General features: G+C 30.5%; 3 protein-coding genes across 3 annotated transcripts in view; 2 read left to right on the plus strand and 1 right to left on the minus strand.

Annotated features, from left to right (window-relative positions):
* The window catches only part of LOC108917435 (synaptotagmin-12), a 38,024-nt gene extending 36,273 nt beyond the window's left edge, over positions 1 to 1,751 (plus strand). Inside the window, exon 9 of the mRNA XM_018724029.1 lies at positions 1,572 to 1,751. Within this exon, the coding sequence (XP_018579545.1) occupies positions 1,572 to 1,751 (180 nt within the window). The remainder of the gene's footprint in view (positions 1 to 1,571) is intronic.
* Positions 1,752 to 5,298: 3,547 nt separating this feature from the next.
* On the minus strand, positions 5,299 to 6,233 carry LOC108917391 (RING-box protein 1A). The gene is made up of 5 exons (XM_018723955.1): positions 5,995 to 6,233; positions 5,904 to 5,931; positions 5,727 to 5,848; positions 5,513 to 5,598; positions 5,299 to 5,439 (listed from the first exon to the last, which is right to left on the minus strand). Exons 1-5 carry the CDS (start codon positions 6,085 to 6,087, stop codon positions 5,427 to 5,429), a joined length of 342 nt encoding a protein of 113 aa, XP_018579471.1. The 5' UTR covers positions 6,088 to 6,233; the 3' UTR covers positions 5,299 to 5,426.
* A 970-nt stretch (positions 6,234 to 7,203) lies between these two features.
* On the plus strand, positions 7,204 to 17,832 carry LOC108917642 (sorting nexin-25). Its single transcript, XM_018724361.1, has 14 exons — positions 7,204 to 7,303; positions 7,419 to 7,650; positions 7,705 to 7,877; positions 7,931 to 8,065; positions 8,127 to 8,299; positions 8,457 to 8,634; positions 8,687 to 8,933; positions 8,991 to 9,234; positions 9,287 to 9,576; positions 13,732 to 13,905; positions 13,986 to 14,252; positions 14,364 to 14,497; positions 15,193 to 15,748; positions 16,770 to 17,832. Exons 1-14 carry the CDS (start codon positions 7,296 to 7,298, stop codon positions 16,815 to 16,817), a joined length of 2,859 nt encoding a protein of 952 aa, XP_018579877.1. The 5' UTR covers positions 7,204 to 7,295; the 3' UTR covers positions 16,818 to 17,832.
* The last annotated feature ends 1,637 nt before the right edge of the window (positions 17,833 to 19,469 follow it).

Here is a 19,469-nt window from a genome sequence, read left to right on the forward strand (position 1 = left end):
ATATCTCTAATACTCCTTTGTGATATTTTTATTTGTATTGTGAATGACTTAATTCGAACTAAAAAAAGTTACATTGTATATTAAAAAAAATAAATATGCTCTTCTAGTTTGGGGATGCGGCAACTTTTACTAAGAATTTCTTTCTTTTTGAGAAGCCACTGAAAAAAGTTTCTAATATGGATTACGAATTTTGCCATTCATCGTACAAATAAAAATATCACAAAACAATATCAGAAGCATTAAAAAAAACTACACATTTTATATTGTTCAAATACGCTTCTGAAATGGAAATTTTCTAATGTTGAGACCATCATGAATATGGTAACAATGACGAACTGATAATTAGAAAAAGTTAGTTATGATTATGAATCTTGAAATGGTAGGTACATGAAAAACAAATAACATTACTGAAAAATAATATAAAGTTATAATTTCTTCTACGCATGGTCAATATTACATATATCCTTTTAATAATAATAAATTATACAGCAGAAATAAGGATACAAAATGATATCTTGACAAAGTAAATATCTGTAGGTATACCTAAACTCTTTTATTTAAGCATGCCTATACACATAAACAAATATAAACATTTGTACAAAATATAAAATAAATGACGTCTATTTCACTTGATTCATCCATATTTCAAATAGTTCTCACTGACTAAGTAGTTGCTCTTCAAATTATATCGAAACGTATAGTTGTTGTTCCATTTTCTTAGTTCTTGTCCCTTGTCCTCTTGTCTGTAATAGGTAGTGGGTATAACTATATTTAGGTAGATGTGACGCAAAATTGGAAATCTCTACACATATCGTTTTAAACATTTTGCATCAATATTCATTATTTTATATGCACCTTACAATAACCACAACTGCACACACTACAAATTATCACATAAAATAGCGTCAAAGTAAAGATGAATAACAACGAAACCAAGCAAACTGACAAACCGCAAACCTAACCTAACATAATACGAATTGAAACGACACACGGGAAACAAATAAACTCGGGCTGTTACGCGCAGTCTACGCAAGTCACGAACATACATTTTTTCTAGACTTGTGTTATAAATATGCTACCACATTTTTTTTTCTAATTATGTCTTTATATAACAAAGGCAAATGAACTAACGCTTGAGAAGGATTGGGGATTGAGAGCAAAATTTAACTAATGCCGAATGTTCCATAAGATAAGCAAAAATAGCAAAGGGTTGTTCGTCTGTTATGTTTCCGAGATCGAAAGGGAATGTTTCGAGTAATGTTTCAAACTCTCTTCAATTGTAACGTTTCGGCTATGTTTCACTAAAAAAGTTTTCAAATGCTACATTTCTGTAATGAAACAGAAACGTTTCTAGTTAATGTTTCAAATGTTTAGCAAAACATCTCATTTGCAACGTTTCATTTACGTTTCGTGTTTAGTGGGTTAGCTGTTAATAGCCTCGTCAGGATAGTCTGAGGATGTCCAAATATTATGGCACATATATTTGCAACCGTCGACGTTCTTACGACATCTCAGGATTAATTATGACAGTCCTCGATAAGTATCGAATATTTATTTTTCCTCATTTCCAGACAATCCAACTGCGACTGACCGTAGCTGAATCGTCGACCGAAGACAACAACGTGAGTGGCTACCCCATAGGCCACGTGATCGTGGGCGCTCAGGCGAGCGGCCGTTCACTCAGCCACTGGAACCAAATGTTGACTGCCCTTAGGCGACCTGTGGCGATGTGGCACACTCTCAGGAAATAGTCGAGATACCACCTCATCTAGCTATTGTCGAATGTAACCCCTTTACACCATAAGCTAGCAGTACGCCGTAGTTTATAAAACAGGTGACTTCAGAGGAAATTTTAAAGGCATTTTTCGAGTCATTTTTCAAGTCATCGCACAAAATATCATAATTATAAAGTAGGTATTACGATTTGCCAAAATTAGGAAACTTTGATAGGGAGCAAATTTTTCTGAGGTATATATAAGGTGTTACGACATTCGCACACATACAAACAGTATTAGGTACTTTAGTACAGGGTGTCCCAGGAAATGGTGGGCGATCTTTAGAATTTGGATAGGTCTTGCAATAATAATATCTAAAGTTCATATATTTTTTTTTTCAATAGGCTTCATCCAGTAGAGTTATTAGCTCTTGAAGTTGAGAGTTGAAAATGATTTTTCATTATAACTTTAATATTTCTCATTAAATTTAAATAATTTTCGTGTAAGAGTGGTTATTTGAAGCTATTTCTACTCTACTACTATAGAGGGTGTCCGCAAATTTCACCGACAACGTTTGACTGCAATGCACGATAAATAAAGACGATCTACGAAAAAAAGTTACAAGCCGAATTTTTGGTTTCCGAGTTAAAAGTCTTCAAAGTTGTCAAAAATAGAAATAATTTAATTAATAACTTCCGATAGCGTTAAAATTTGGGAAAATCGCCTACAGAAAGCCATTCTTGAAAAAAATTGCATTTGCAGGTCTGTATGTTTCGATTTGCGTAGCAGTGTCACGGATTTAAAACTTGAGTTCAGTAGGCGATGAAAACAACAGTGTTAATTACTGTGGTTACCAGGGTAATGTATTTACTTAGGGGTTCCTACTTTGAAGGTTCGCACTACGCCCTCAGCGGTCTTAGCTCCAGAAAAAACTTATAAATTTACTTTTTCATTTTTGTCGCCATTAGAGTAGTTTCAAAATCTCATGAGCCGCGAAATGCGCGAAAGGCGTGGCATAATTCTTCTAAGCACGTCGTGAAAACATTGACTCAATCAGAATTAGACCACGTGCCTCATTACAACCAGAAATGAACTAAGGCGCTCGGGCATCAATAAAGTCAACCATCGGACGTTCGTTATATATATTTTTATTGCTTAAATTAAAATAATAAAGAATAGGGCATTTTATTATGATATTTGTAATCGGATCAAAGGCTTGTTTACGCTACGAGAGCTCGAGATAGACTGTGAATATTAGATGTAATGTTTTTAGGACGTAGAATAATTTAGGCAACGGTCGGAATTATGTTTCTGCGCATATGAAGGTCAAAGCTCATAAGACTTTGAAACAACTCTACACAATACACGAAAACAATTGACTATGAAGCAAAATAAAAGCATGTGTCAAATACATATTTTTTTATTACCTAGGTACTTATTTTACTGTATAAATTTTTGTTCTCATACGTCGGAAATAGTATGGTATCTTTTTAACTAAAAAAAGTACAAAAATTTTACAGTTTACATTTTTTTTTTAATGGGCCTAAACTGCTGACGGCGTTCTACCCCTGAGCCTCCGAAAAATCGATTTTCAACTATCAACTTCAAAAGCTAATCGCTTTTCTCGAATGATCGTAAATAAAAAAAGTATGCAAACATGTTATTTTTATCCTGTCCAAATCCGAAAAAATGCTCCGAATTTCCTGGACACCCATACCTACACTTAAAAATAGTAAAGAATTGATTTACCATTTACTGCTTGGGTGAATAATGGTTCTGAAAATGAAAATTATTTATTTAAACACAAAATGGTAAACAAACTATAAAACTCTGTAAATGTAATATAGTATATTCTATTCAATATAGTGTAAGTGATAATAAACAAATCAAATATTGATGATTGTTTTAAGAGGTGTATCTAGAAGATTTGCTCAGATATTTATAATTTTTGAGTGCAGGGTCAATCAAATCGTTGCCTTTGAAATTTTCAGTTTGCAGTCGTCAAAATAAGACTTAATAGCTTAAATACTTACCTATTATACCAGTACCATTTGCCTCTTAATACAAATAAATATTTTTTATCATATAATACTGGCAGGTATAAACATTATTTGGTTAACCTCAGATTTTAGTATCTAACAAAGCAAAATTACCTTGTAAAAATGCAAAAGTTTTTACAATTAGTGATTGCAACTAATGTACAAATTGATTTTCAAAAAGTAACAAGAACTCTATAAATACCAAAAAATTGTCTTAATTACTTTATTATTTCATGTAATACTTTTGATTTAAAAATTAATTTAAAATAGATAGAAAACTCGACAATCACGTTAACTGGAAATATGAGGAAAAATATTTAAACAACTTTACTCATCATGCAAATAAAAAATTCTATAAAACTGGTGAGAAAATTGGCATAAACTTAAAATAACTTAAACGTCAAGTAAATTAAGCTCTGTGGGAATCTGTTTTTCAATCTACCTATATATTTTACATACTTAGCAATTTTTAACTTTAATTATTATAATTTTTAATTTTATTTATTCTATTATTAAATTATAGAAGTTTTATAGAATTTTTGTCGACTATTGTTAAAAAGTTTATGTATATAAATCAAATCCCCAAAGTGTTTACTTCCATATATGTGATAAGTAGAAAATGTTACTGTTAAATATATTAAAATTCTATAAAATATTTATATATGTATTAACCTGTTCTTACGTCTAACCTGTTATATATTTCTTATCTCTTTGTGACAATAACTCATATGGCTAATTTGATATTTACAAAACTGTTAGTACCTCAGAAAATGTATTTTACGTAAACCAAAATATTCTGCGATTTTTCTTTGGAAATATAAATAATGCATTCATTGCAAAACAAATTACGACAATTCTTTATTTCATATTGAGGTGATAACAATTTTGTATCCAGCCAATCACACTCTTTAGTAGTTTCTAGTTTCATATATAGCTTTTATATGCTGTGATACACTATGGGCACACCCATTTTCACCCATCTGTTTTGTTCAGCTTTGATTTTCAATGTTTTTCATCTATATCAATGTTTTTATGTAGTTTAACATTATCTGAATGAAAATTGTTTATATAAAACTAATAATTTTCAATAATTCTAGTTCATCTTATTAAATGAGACGTTACTCAAGAATTTAAAAAAACTGCCAAAGAATCTGTCACACATGGAATGAAGAATATTTGACGTTTATTCATTTTTTCAATTTTCTTATCGAATGATCTGAATCAGAATTTTATTTGTTTCATACTGAACAATATTATTCTTCTTGAATAATAACACATCTGGTTTACATCATCGCATCATACCCTTACCAAAATTGTTATAAGACTGTGTAAAATATCTACATAAAACATGTTAGTTGTAATATAATTAAAACGTAATATCTAAAATTATATATGTAGACACTGTATCTATAATTAAAATAAACATTTTAACTCTCCATGTTTCTTATTATCAACTAGAATTTTATAAAAGTTCTGAATTTTTTTATTTGGAAAATAAATTTTTGTTTTTAATATAACTACAACATTAATTGAAAATCAAAAAATATAAGAGAAGCGTATGTTTATTAAGAAAAAAAATTGTAATTCAAACTATTGTTATATGAATAGAAAAACCCACTGAAGTGGAAATTTAATTTATATAAATATAAATATTTTAAAATCCATTTTATCTTCAATGACCATACCTAAAATAAAACATACACTATAAAACTTGAACACAGTAATTTTAAATAAAAATACTGCTAAACGTTGACTTACTTTTGGAATTCCCACTCCCTATTGTCTAGTGGGCAAACTTGTCTCGTTTTTAACCATCTTGATATGCAGTGGAAATGAAAAGCATGCTAAAAATACAAGCATTTCAGGTGGTTAATATGTTCCCATTACATTACTATTTTGTCATAGAATTCATGACAATACTAATTGAAAATAATGATACAATTACACTTTTATATATACACTAAAAACTTACGTTACATACTCCCCAAGCTACTGTGCATTCTTCACTCGTAGCAGATGCCTGATTTGCTTGACATTCGATGCATAAGTCCATAATGTGGTTACGACAAATTGCACAATTGTCCACAACAATATCTATAAACAAAATAAAAAATATTTAGTATACATTTTAAAAATAAATTAGGCTTACCCCAGGCCCACAAAGCTACAGCATTCCACTAAAATGAAAACAAAAGGTAAAATTTAACACACAATTAGTTTTTTAGGTTAGATGACTTTACTTTTTTTACTTCAAAACGTTTCTTCTCTCCTTTTGAACTGCTAGAAGTGGGCATTTCAACTTCTTCAGCGTCTACATCCATTGCTGTGGCCATATTCTGTTTCCCAAATCTACTAATTGCTAATTATTAATCAATGAAAGAACTACTCCAATTTTAATTTTTTTAATTTTTATACAATATCGAGAAATGAGAAATGAATAACGGAATAACAATTCACGATCACGAATCACAAATGGCAATCAACTGAAGTTAAGAGCAATCGTATCAGTTGGTACCTAAGCTATTTTTTGCGATGAATCAACCAACGATCACTTAAAAGCATAGATTAGGAATTTTAAACAATGGTATTTTTAAAGGATATTAAATGAAATGTTTGTATGCATTTAGGAAATTACTTTATATACATATATATGTTTTTATCATACTTTGCCGCCATGCCGGTCGCATTGTGCGAAGTCAGGTTTTACAGTGGACCAGTTTCCAGTGCCGTGCAGAAGTATGTATTTTTAAATAATTATAAAACTTCCCTTTTTAATTTTTTCTTTACAAAATTGTATTTGTAGGAGTTAGTTAGATAAGTTTTGAATCGCCCTATACATATACAATTTTATATGTAAATTTAATCTAATAGTTTGGGGGAAACTAATTTTTTTATAAAATTCGTTTAATTATAAATAAATTTGAAAAAACTGTTACACTAAACTGTTCCTATTAATGGTTCCCTATTTACCGATTATATGTAAATTGGCTAGAAAACATAATCGTGTCGAAAAAGTAAACTGACAGTTTTCAAACCATCCATTCCATAACTTTTGTATTATTTTATTAATCGAAATTAGTTTGATTAACATAATTTGTATTTTTTGCTATGAAGAAGCTCCATTTTCATGTCATCAAATTATTGATATGATTAAATAAATTTATCTGAAATTTGATAGTCTTACACACGTAATACAGACCTTAAAGGTAGATACTGTGGTTACAGTACAGCTCCTATTTATTTATTTTTAGTTTGTAATCAGTAATTTTTAATGTTTATTAAAAATTTATATATTTTGCTGGTTACATATTTTTTGACGTCACATTTATGATGCAGGATATACTAGCCTTGGGTGTTGTTGGTTAATGAAGAAGGGTTTAGCGAGAATTTGCTTAAAATCAAAATAAGTCAAATATTAAAGTAACAAAAATGTCAACCAACAGTGTCAACTGTCAGCTGTTGTGAAAAAAATTATTACTGTTATTTATTTATAATATTGTTATTGTTCGTGTTATCATGGTTTGATAACTATGATTTTTGAATGATAGGGTGAGATTTCGATCACGAATAAATAATTACTCATTATTATACAAAGGAAATTGTTCTCTATCAGATATGCACCATTATGTTCAATTTGCAAAATAACAAAGTTTTTCTTTTTTAGGATGAATAGTGGAATTTATGTTACAGCCCTTACAACTGTGATCCTGGGCACTATATTGATTTACCCATCATGCTTCTCGTATCTCCTTTTTATAGTTTTATTTGTGATAAGTATTGTTCTGGGCACATTTACAGCATTATGGATAAATATTTTGCTCTCTTTGCCACATAAAACAATTGTCGGAGCAGAACACACATTAAAACAAACTGAGCATTTCAGGAATAAATTAATGGCAAGTATATTTAAATTTTGTGTTTAATAATCCAAATTATTGTTGAATTTTTAGAAAGAATATGATACAGCAATTGCAAAGGTGACTCCAACAAACCTACCAAATATATTTGGAAGAACTGTAGACAGTTTACTTCAACAACTTTTAGATTATGTTATAAGAGACTACATATTAATATATGTTAAAGACTATGCCTATGAAATTGAATCTCTAGGCATTAATATCAAGTAAATATCTGTTTTTAAGTTTATATGTACATATTAAAACAAGATTATTGCAGGGATGATTTATGGGGGGCTGTTAATGCTTTGCACGAAAAATTATCTAGAGTGGACCATGCAAAACTTATAGCCTGTGATGTTGTTTCAAAAATTACATACCACTTTGAAAGAATTAGGGAGTCAAAAACTTTAGTGTGAGTCATAAGTTAAATTATAGTACTCTATACATCTATATTTTCTGCAAATTATTTTTAGTATTGAATCTGATCGTCCACCAATTTTCCAATTATCGCCACATGTAATGTCTTCAGAAAAAGAAATTGAATATTTGCGAACCGTTAGTGAACTGCTTATTATGTTCTTATTACCAAGGTCTTATTCTTTGTCTCCAACAAAATATTTGGTCAGAGAAGTGTTATGTTGTAAAGGTAAGAAATATATACAAATTTTTGTTAATTAGATATTGCAAATAAAACTGATTTATTTTAAAATAATTTTAGTATTTTATAAAATGGATATGAATGATCAGATAGATTTAAAATATGTTTTAAAATAATTAAGTACAGGTTTCATTATTAATTTTAGTTTTCAAACCCATCATCGATATTATAACAGATCCGGACTTCTTTAACCGTAATGTTATAAGTTACATAGAAGCGAACAAAGTACATGTGAATTTACCCAAAAAAGCTTTGGAGAATGCTAATAATTTTGAAGACCTTATAGATAGAATCGATGACATACAAGTTTTAAAATCTATACGGTATACATCACAATATTAAATAGATTTTCTGTTTAGAATAGATTTATTGCAGGTACAATATAGTAACGAAACTCATGCAAGCTACGACACTGCAAAATTTGAATCGCGCAAAAGGTGTCGATTTAGATAACGACAAAGTTACCCTCTCTTCTGCTGGGATACAGAAATCTGACATTAACGCTGCCAAAAAGCTCAGAAAACATATAAACCAATTGACTTTTGCTAAGAATCACTGCGAAAAGAAGTTGATTAGTCTCGGTTGGGATTCTGGTTATCAGTATGGAGATGAAATAAAAAGAGTTAGTATACATTTTAGTCGTTGATAGTTGTCTAATAAATATCACTACGGTTTCTAGGTTTTGTCCCTTCCGATGATACTGGAGCATGTCCTAGGCAGAAAGTACTTATCACAATTTCTACAAACCTTAGCCAGCCAAGACTTGATAAGGTTTTGGACCGCGGTTGAAGAGTTGCGTACAGCGCAAAGAAAAAACTGGCATCAGTTGGGTGCAGAGATATTTTATACTTTTATAAGAAATCCCACTTCTGAAATAAAAGTTGACAAAGGTACAAAGAAGCGAATGGAAGCATTTTTATTAGGTAATACAACAGTTTCAAAATATCCTAATTTAACCGGGTCTGATATTTGTAGGTGACAAGGGTCCGGAAGTATTTTACGAAGTTCAAGCGCAAGTGGTCCAGACAATTGAAGAAAAATATTATCAGCCATTTTTAATCAGTGATTATTACAAGGAAATGGGTATTGCAATGGAAAGTGAAGAGGACATGATTGAAGTTGACGGTAATAGATCCATGGAGGAAAGGCAAACATCAACGGATTCTGCTGGTAGCCCAGAAAGTGGGTTGAATGTGGGAGATCACTCTAACTATGCAAGGCGAAAGTTGGATCAGTTGGAGGAAAAATTGAACAATAAAACAATGGTATGATGTGTTGGTCATTATACAGGGTGTAAGAAGTTCGACTGCCATTACTTAAGCATAGAGTAATGAACAAAAAGGGGCGTAAGATTTACTGTTTTCAAAATACAGCGAGTATTAATATTGGGGAGTTTCGTCACAACGAGACAACAATGCTTAACCTAACGCCACACAGCTGACGCATACCACGTGTGCACGTGGCAGACTTGTCCTGCGGAAAAAATGTAAACTATTGTTGTGAAACATTTAGTAAATTTCAAAACAATCGTTTTCCAGTTTTTAAATAAATAAAATAAAATGTATCGATTTTGTAGTACAAAGATAGTGTTGTGCTTAAATTTTAGCTCGAATTTTAGTAATTATGAATCTCTTAAAACAGGAACTTAACTTTTAATCAAATTATGAATTTGAAAAATATGTAATTAAAGTACCCAAAGATTCACATCCAAATAATCATACACATTAAAAATAATTTAGGTACTTACCAAAAAGCAAAATTCAGTAATTTTTAAATGCACAAGTACAAAACAAACTATGCTCAAAATGTGCACCACCATTTTTGATGTACGGATGACACCTTCGAATCCAATTTTTACGCACTTGGTAAACACCTCAAAAAAAGGAAATAGTGGTACCCAAAAAACACTGAGACACGGTCCAATTCCAGATACCAACTGAATTTGGTATTGCTGGCTGGTCAGCTTAATTCCTCATGTTATTCGCCGCGCCATTGTCACATTGCTCGATATGAATTTTATCAAATTTTAAATTTATTACAACGCTAATTATTTTTTAGAATGAAGCATAAGGAAGTTCAAAAAAGTGATAAACATTGTATTTTATTATTATATACACGCAGTTATGTTATTATTCCTTAATTAATCGAACTTTTGTACATCAAGTTGGACATTTTAATAATTTGTTTTTCTCGGAAATGGTTGAGTTTAGGACCCATGTCATAAAAGGCTTTTTTGTTTATTTTAATGTATTCTATCATTTGTTAAAATTAAGGCAGTCAAACTTGTAACACCCTGTATCGATTACAGATTTTTTTTTTATTTTAGAAGACTATAAAAAGTCCATTATTTTAAAAACAGATGAGAAATTGAATATTTGTATTTGAAGTGTTGCTACTATAAAGGATGTAACTTTAAATGGGGGTCAGTTTTTTAGGGGTATAGTAGTGTTTCCCTGAGTACGAATCTGAAAATCTTTGGTCGTGTTATAATTGTTTTTTTAAAATGCACTTTAATTCTTGTGTACGCCACCACTGTGCGGCATAAACTGGCGATCTAAAGTTCACACGGAGGGAGATATTTTGGATCAACGGTGACGAAACGAAGGGTGGTCAGTAGTTTTTCCGCATTTGGTCGCAGTACATCTAATTGTGAATTTGAATGTTTATTATCGCTGGAAGCCATCATCAGGTTGCTTTGACTATCCTGTAGACAGGTTTGTCGTTTAATTAGCAACCATTTTTCATAGAGAAGCGATGACGAAGGTGGTATACTAAGTGTATGTAAAAAGTGAGATACCCGCAAGGTATAGTTAACCATTTTATTTTTTGTCCAGTGTCGACCCTTACAAGTTTTATTTTAACAGAATACAATTTGTTGTTAAATTCCACACGAACTCTTTATCCTGAGGTAGACGTAGTTAAAAGTGGCAGGTTACACATTGAAGAGATTATGCGAGCTTAATCACATTCAGAGAAGTGTTAGATATAAACATCATGCGTGTAAACAGATTATTTATTTTTTTGTATTTTCATTTATCATTATTGATTACTACTTGAGTTTTTCTGCTAGGTTACTTGTTGAGTACTGTTTGTGTGGTGAACACCCCTTATCAAAGATAACGAGCACCAAAGAGCATTACTTCGCGGCGAATGGTGTTAAAATTGGCTTTTTAATAACCTTCCCTTTAAATATGAGATTTAACAGCAATGCAGAGACTAGTTCCCAATTGTGCATGCGCTGTGACTAAAGCATGCCACTATTTGAGGTTACAGTAGCTTGTCCAGCGGCGGGGTACGAAAATTACTAAAAAAAAAAAATTATTTTCACAACAGAATTTGAAAAAATAAACAGAACTATTAATACGTGTTTCTGNGGTTAAAGGAAGCCTCTGTATAATTATGACCCTCACTTAAAGTTAAGCCTGTATTTATATGAACAAAATATAAATATTTTTATCTTCAAATTCAATTTTTTTGCAAATCAGTTTCATAATAAATTGAAACTGGGTAATACTTTAAAAAATATATGGTGTGTTAGGAATTTTACTGTCATAATTTTGATAGGCAACGGTATACCTACATCAAAATAAACAAAAATAGCCCTTACATTTCAATAATATCAGTATTTTTCTACATTTTATTTATGCATAGTATCGTAAAGAAATAACAAGGAAGTGATAAAGTCAGTGGCGAGCAGGGCAATCGCCCGGAGCCTCGTGCAACAACCCGAATAAAAAAAGTTTATATTTAAAACTTTATTTTATCCTTAGCTATTAGTTATGGAGCTATATGACAATAAAATGAAGTTGGTTAATTCATAGTAAATATACAGGGGAATTCACAACTTATCTAAAAAATTTTAGAATGGACACGGCATGAGAAATGGAGTCAATATCCTAAAAAAAATTTTTGTATAACCCTTATAGTTTCCGAGAAAAAAATTATTGAAGTTGTACTACTGTCAACCATTACATAGCTGGACAACTGTAGTCTCTATACTGAATACTGAAATCCGATTTTACAATCGCCGAAGCAATAGTGTTTACAAAAGTTTTTTAGTAGTTAGTGTCAAAAATGGCTTGCATGTATAGCAACTCGGAGTTGATGGATATCATTTTAATTTATGGTGAAGCAAAACAACATTTGTGTTATGGTGAAGCATTTATGTTATGGTAAAGCAAGACAACATTTGTGTTAGTTCGTAGAAACTGAGTAAGACGGGCCCAAATGTGTTTACACGTTGGTGTACAAAATTTTGAACAGATGTTGTAACATCAGGTATGTCAAATTCAAGTTTTTGTTCATTTTTATCACACTGCTGCCATGCCGGTCACATTGTGCCTGGTCAGGTTTTACAGTGGACCAGTTTCCAGTGCCTTGCCGAAGTGTATTTTTAAATCATTTTTGAACTGCCCTTTTTGATTTTTTCTTTACAAAATTGCATTTGTAAGAGTCCCTTATACATCAATTTTATTTTTTTTGGATAAGTTCTGAATCACCCTGTATTAATACTTAATAGATAATAATAAGTGCCTAAATAAAATTTCTCATTTAGATTTATTTAATAATCGATATCAAAATCAATTAATTTATCAGTGCATAATAATATTTTTTGTAATTTAACTGTAAAACATAACTGAAAAATATGTTTCAATCTTGTACCTTATTTTATAATTATTAAATATTTGTCATCTTTGTATTTGTCAATTTTAAAAAAATCTCTTAATATGAAAACTCAAAATTTATAACTTTTGCATTTCTCTTAAATCATCAGAAATATCTTCATTCGATTTATGTACATTTCACAAAGAACAAGGACCGCGCAAATATCTGCCGCCCCGGGCCTCGCAAAGATCTGCCGCACGGAGCAATGGTTAAGGCCGACGCTGGATAAAATACAAACAGGGAAATGATTATGGATACTGCTGTTTACTTAATAAGTACATACAACTTTTATTTAAATGTACACCACCAAAAAAACTTTTTAAAGAAATTATGAAGAAGGTTTTATAATAAAATAATGGGTCAGCAATGTCAGAATATGGATGTCTGGCCGCGGATGGACATGGTCGATCATGTACCTTCAAATTTTTTCCAGAAAAAAAAAATCAAATTCCCCAATTCGATTTACAAAAGTTTGGTTTATTAAGGGACCTCAACATAATTTTGTACACAGAACATCATAAAATGCACTCTTCGAATTTGTTTAGTTTTAATAAATTTACTTAATTCACAAATATTAAATTTATTTTGCATAAGGAGAAGTTTGCTTAGCAAACAGGTGAATTTAATTTGCAATAAGTTCAACTTTGCAAAAATACATATTTGGAAGAAATAAACATTTCAGTCATACCTATAAGTGTAGCAGCAATATCTTTTGTTCTTGCAATGGAAGTTGTGGCAAATATTTTATTTAACAGGCACTGGAGGCTCTAAGAACTTCGATGAAACCAGAGTCGAAGGTTTTAGGCAAATTAGAAAACGAAGTAGAATGGTTGCAAGGTGAAAAACGTCAGTTAGAGGCTCATTTAACGAGAACTGAGATATGGGCTGAAAATCTTGGTAAATGGAAAGCAGTTGTGCAAAGCGCAGAGGTAAATATTGTAATATACAACAATTATGATAAAAATTAATAATTTTTATTTGTTTTGGATTATTTATTGTGTCTTTTTAGATTCCTGACGAGAAGGAGCCCCCGCAATTTGTCTTGGTCGTACAAATGGAGGAAGACGACGTATACGAGGGCGAAGGTGCCATATGCACAGGATGGGTTGTGTGCAGGAGTTTAACTCAATTTCAGGACCTTCACAAGAAGTTACGACCACTGTGTTCAGAGATTCGTAGCTTGGAGTTGCCTTCCAACACGTTTAAATTTCTTTTTGGGAAAACTGACAAGTTGTCTTTAGAAAGGGCGAAGCAACAGATACAGAAGTACTTAGATGTAAGTTTAACTACAAAAACTATTTTGGTACAGAGTAGTTTATATCATCAAAAGCAATACTTTTTTAATTGTTCCAAAGAGTTGTAAAATATAATCACGAATTTGTTGCAGTTTGTTTTAAGAGATGATAGACTTAACCAGAGCGAGGCGATATATTCCTTTTTAAGTCCCAGTTCAGAACATTTGAAACATTCCACTCCAAGTCCCAAAAAGTCCAGATTTTTCTTCTCGACTTTGTTTAAAAGGTTAGTTGTTTTTTTTGTATATATCAAGCATAAATCTGAAAGAAGGGGGTAACCACTTCTAGATTGCTCCGAAGTATGATACAAATATACCTGTATACCCAAATTATGTTTGCTACTTGCATTATGTCGAATTCCAAAAACATATCCCATATTAACGCAATACCAATAGTACGTGGTGGGAAAGAAAGGTGGCCAGATAAAACTAATGTAGCTGCCAGTGCTAGTAAATATATCAATTCCAGCGTCTTGAAAGTTGTTTTGTATTAAAAAGTTAGCACAATTTCAAGAGAATATTTGAAATGAGAAAATAAATTATCTTGACTTAAGTTGATTCAAGTACTGACCCCTCATACCGCTTGACCACCGACAGACATTTTAAAACCTTTATTTTGTATAATATATGTAACATTTTTTCATATATCTGTGAAGATATTTTATGTAGGCTGATGAAACTTGGGCTAGGATTTTACTAATTAATTTAGAGGTACTACATAAATGCATTATTTGTCTTAATACTACCTCGAATTCCTCAAATTACACTGCAATCCTTGCAGTACACCAAATTTTCATTGTTTTCTCAATACAAGCACGCCTTTTCTTTAAGGTTACCCCCTAGATCTGGACTAAAAGTAATAACGTCGATGCATATTTTATGAATTTCTTCCAAAGTTTTTGCAAAAACATTTCGATTTCAGTGGTAGTGAGCAAAGCAAAGATTCCTATTCCGTCTTGAAGGAGAGCGAAGAAGAAGACATCTCGCAATGCCTAGAACCGCCACTCACCGACACAGTAGACTTTATAAAGTCCAATGGAAACGCTGTGAAAATATGTGACGACAATAAAGACACGATAGCCGAACCCCTCTATGCACTCCTAAGCGAAATATTCGACATGAGGGGAGTCTTCAAATACGTCCGAAAAACGTTAATAGGTTTCGTTCAGGTAACGTACGGACGTAACATCAACAAACAAATCCACGAGACGATATCATGGTGGTTCTCGGAAGAAATGTTGCACTATTATATCACCCTAGTATTAAAAAATTTCTGGCCCGGCGGTAGTATCGCCGATCCGGGCCCACAAAGAACCAAAGAAGAAAGACTGCAGACCGCCATTAAGGCACAAGAAATGTTTATTAATAACGTACCTGAGGTGTTGACGACGCTGGTTGGGAATAATGCTGGGAAAAATGGTGCTAAGAAGGTCTTTGATGCACTGCAAGAGAAGAACATGAACAAACATCTACTTTACGTAAGTACAATTTTTTGTTTTGTTAATTGATTGAATTGCTTTATTTCTGGTCAGGTTTAAAACAATATATCATTAAAATGGAGTATTTGCGAACTTGGAAATTATCTTTTAAGTTAAAGTCTATCTTATTATATTAATCCATATATCAAGAGAATAAGTAGCAAAGAAAAATAAATATCAGTCCTTACAAAAACAGGGTAAACATGTTGAGAACTGCTGGAGTCGAGAGGGAATGACATGTCATATTGTCACATTACAGTAAGATTGCGTACACATATAGACACTTTAAATATTTGTACAGAGTGTTGCGCTTAAATGTGATACAAACCTGTAGCTTCTTTATTTTTTGACCTATTTCAAAAATTTTTTTTTAGAATGTAGGATAAAAATATCTAACTGTAGGTAATGCTGCTGTTTTTATTAATGCAATTCACCACCAATTAGGGCGCGTTTTTTGACGTCAAAACAGCTAATTGATATTAGCGATTTTTTTTCCAAAAAACTCCTTCACTGTTGCTAGATTGACAATTTATCATAAATTCGATAATTTTTGGGCTGAAGTGTTGTGATAAAATTCGATGTGATGATGGCGAAAAACCACTTGAAAATATCTTATTTGAGAATTTCGAAAACTAGACATAAAATCTTCTTAAAACAGTGCATGTTATTTTATTATAACAAATTCCAGCTATAAGTCATATTTATCAGTTTTTTTGTGTGTACATGTAAGTAAATCCGACAATATGGAACGATTTAAAATAAAACCGGTGATAAACATCCTTAACCAAAAAATCGCCACTGCAATAAATGAAAATATCTAAAAATTCACTGTATTTACAGTCATGTAATTATACCTACCTTTATATTGCAAACATTATGCAACAGTATATTATTTTATATCTATCTCTTTTATATTTATACAACATTATTTGTGTTCATTTATTCCATGTTCGCTATTTATTTAAAAAAAAAATGCAGTACAAAAAATAAATTTAAACTGTCAATATTTTCATCATTTTAGGAACTGGTTGAAGTTACTTTGGATGCTATATTTCCGGAATTAAGTTAATATCGACTACTTTTATTCAGTATTTTATGTTTTTTATGATGATATTTCTATTTTATTACATATGAAACAGGATATATGAACAGATATATTTTAGCATTATATTTATGAATGGACTTGGTTTACATGTAGATGAACATCGTACACAGAAAAAATGATTATACTATTTTTTAAAAATACGTTTATTTTTTACACAAAAAAAAAACTTAGCCGAACTGAACGTTGTTCAATTATTTCATGGTATATTATTAATTCAACTACATTCCACTATTTATTTGTGCAATGTTTATATTTTATAAGTAACTAACCAGTGTGTAACTAATATTTTATTAACTTGTAGCGAAATTGTTATAACTTATTATATGTTTGTTTTTTTTTCCTTATTTGACTGACAAAACAAGTAGCATATTTTAGTGAAACCAAAAATTAAATTATACAGGGTGTCAAATATGAGCATAACTTTTAATCTGTCTAATGTGAGAACCAACCTTAATATTTTTTTATGCAAATTTGAAACCACGTAAACTGCATTGCCTATCGAGAATTAATCTATTATATCACACATTTTCACTGCCTAATATAATATAATAAGTTTTATATATACAGAAATTAAAGAAAATATTATGTAAGTATAATATTTAATAATATCTAAAGTATTTTATGGATTAATTTTATACTTGTAGTACTACTAAATTTTATAAATATAATACATATTTATAAAAGAAATCTATGTAAGCGATTAAACCCTGTATATTTTTTGTGACATAGTTTTAGGTTTTTCTCTGTTTATTGGGTATTTTGCCAGCCATGAAAAAAATAGTTAAACGGTTCCTTCCCCTAAAAGAATCAATCAAGAATTTGTTTTATTAGATTTTACTCAACTAAAAATATCACACTGAAGAGGACAGACTAATTAAAAATACTGCAAATTTCTATTACAGTTAATGTTTCAAAAAATCAATCTTTTTCCCTTTTCAAAACTGGGAATAACATTTCGTTTTTATTTATCAAACAAATTATCAAACTTAATTATAAAAGAAACTTAAAGCCTAATTCTGATAACGAGAAAAAGATTGATCTTTTGAAACTTTAACTGTAATTGAAATGCATGATATAGTGCTGAATATTTTTTATTTATTTGTTTGCTTGATTAAGTGTGACTTTTTTGGTTTGGCAAAAATTTTAGTTTAATAAAAACAAATCTCGTCGGATCCTTTTGGCTTAAGGGTTTGTTTGATTAACTTTTTAATTTTTTCAAAGGTAGCAAAATATCTAATAAATATATTTAAAAAACACCCTGTATAATTTTGAGATAGTTACAAGTGCTCTACAATTAAAGACCTGCATATATTATTTATTTGTTATGTAAGTGTATATTAATGTTGCTTATGTATATGACTATACAAAATGCTAAGCTTGTTGTATATACTATTTTTATTTAATATAAATACCGGTCCGATCATTTTAACTTGATACATCAAATTTTCTATATTAAGAGCTACTAAAAACAATTCATGCTAAATGTTTAAAATCGTAACTCTTGGAGGATGATCGGTAAAATGTGAGGACAGTATATTTGTTCTAAGAACAAAATGTGCCATACGGGTCGTATTAAATTGAGTGTTCATCGTTGATAGAATGTCAATTTTAAGAGTTATGAAATCATTTTCTAAAGTTACAAAAAACCCGTAGAATTGAAATTTTACTAAATGAATTTTATTGTATACGGTATAAAATTTCTATTAAATTAATTTAATTTAATGAGGGTTATCAATAGTGAACAATTGATTTTATATGCCTGTAATGTCTCTTACCAATTGCAATATTTTAAGTTTCACAATCCAAGTGAGTAGTGTGAACCGCATACATGGTGTTTCAAATTAAGTCAGGGGTATTGCTAACTGTGTTATTATTGAAGACACAATGTTGATTAAATTACCAAAGTTATAGCAATTTCCATGACAATTAAAATGCACAGAATGGAAACAATGGAAAATCATGTCTACAAGATATATGCCAAAATGAAAATGCTCCTAGATTCAATTTCTGTACATTATATCATACAAAATGTCAAAAAAAGTAAGTCAACATATTCTTCTAAAGCATAATATATAGGATGTTCCATTTAAAAGAATGTTGTTTTAACAAGTATCTCATAAACATAAACTATTTTTTAGATTACCAAATATCAATGAGAAAAAAAATCCTTTTTTTACTTTTTTTAATTTTGTATCTTCAATAATCATGGAGTTTGTACTTGTGCCGACTTATTCTGAAACTAAACACACACTTATATCACGTATTTTCCAAACTGAAAGCAGCTTGCTAAAATATCACATGAATTTTAAAAACAAAATACAGTTATTATGATTAGTTGATTATTCAGGTTCTATAATAATTCTGTTAAGTCTCCAAAATATTATGCACCAATTTTCTAGATCCTTTTGCGCTACTATGGATGATTATATTGCAATTGCTTCAGGGACAACTGATTTTTCCACCTTTTTACTCTATATATTATTTTATGTATAAATATTTATTTTTAAATAATAGTTATGAAATAAAAAACAATACATTTTCTTTGTCATCGACAATTTTCATTTTCCTATTTCCATTTCCCAATCACTGAAAAATTAAAAAACATTCTAATAATTA

Source organism: Anoplophora glabripennis, unplaced genomic scaffold, assembly GCF_000390285.2.
Source record: "Anoplophora glabripennis isolate ALB-LARVAE unplaced genomic scaffold, Agla_2.0 scaffold3, whole genome shotgun sequence".
NCBI lineage: Eukaryota > Metazoa > Arthropoda > Insecta > Coleoptera > Cerambycidae > Anoplophora > Anoplophora glabripennis.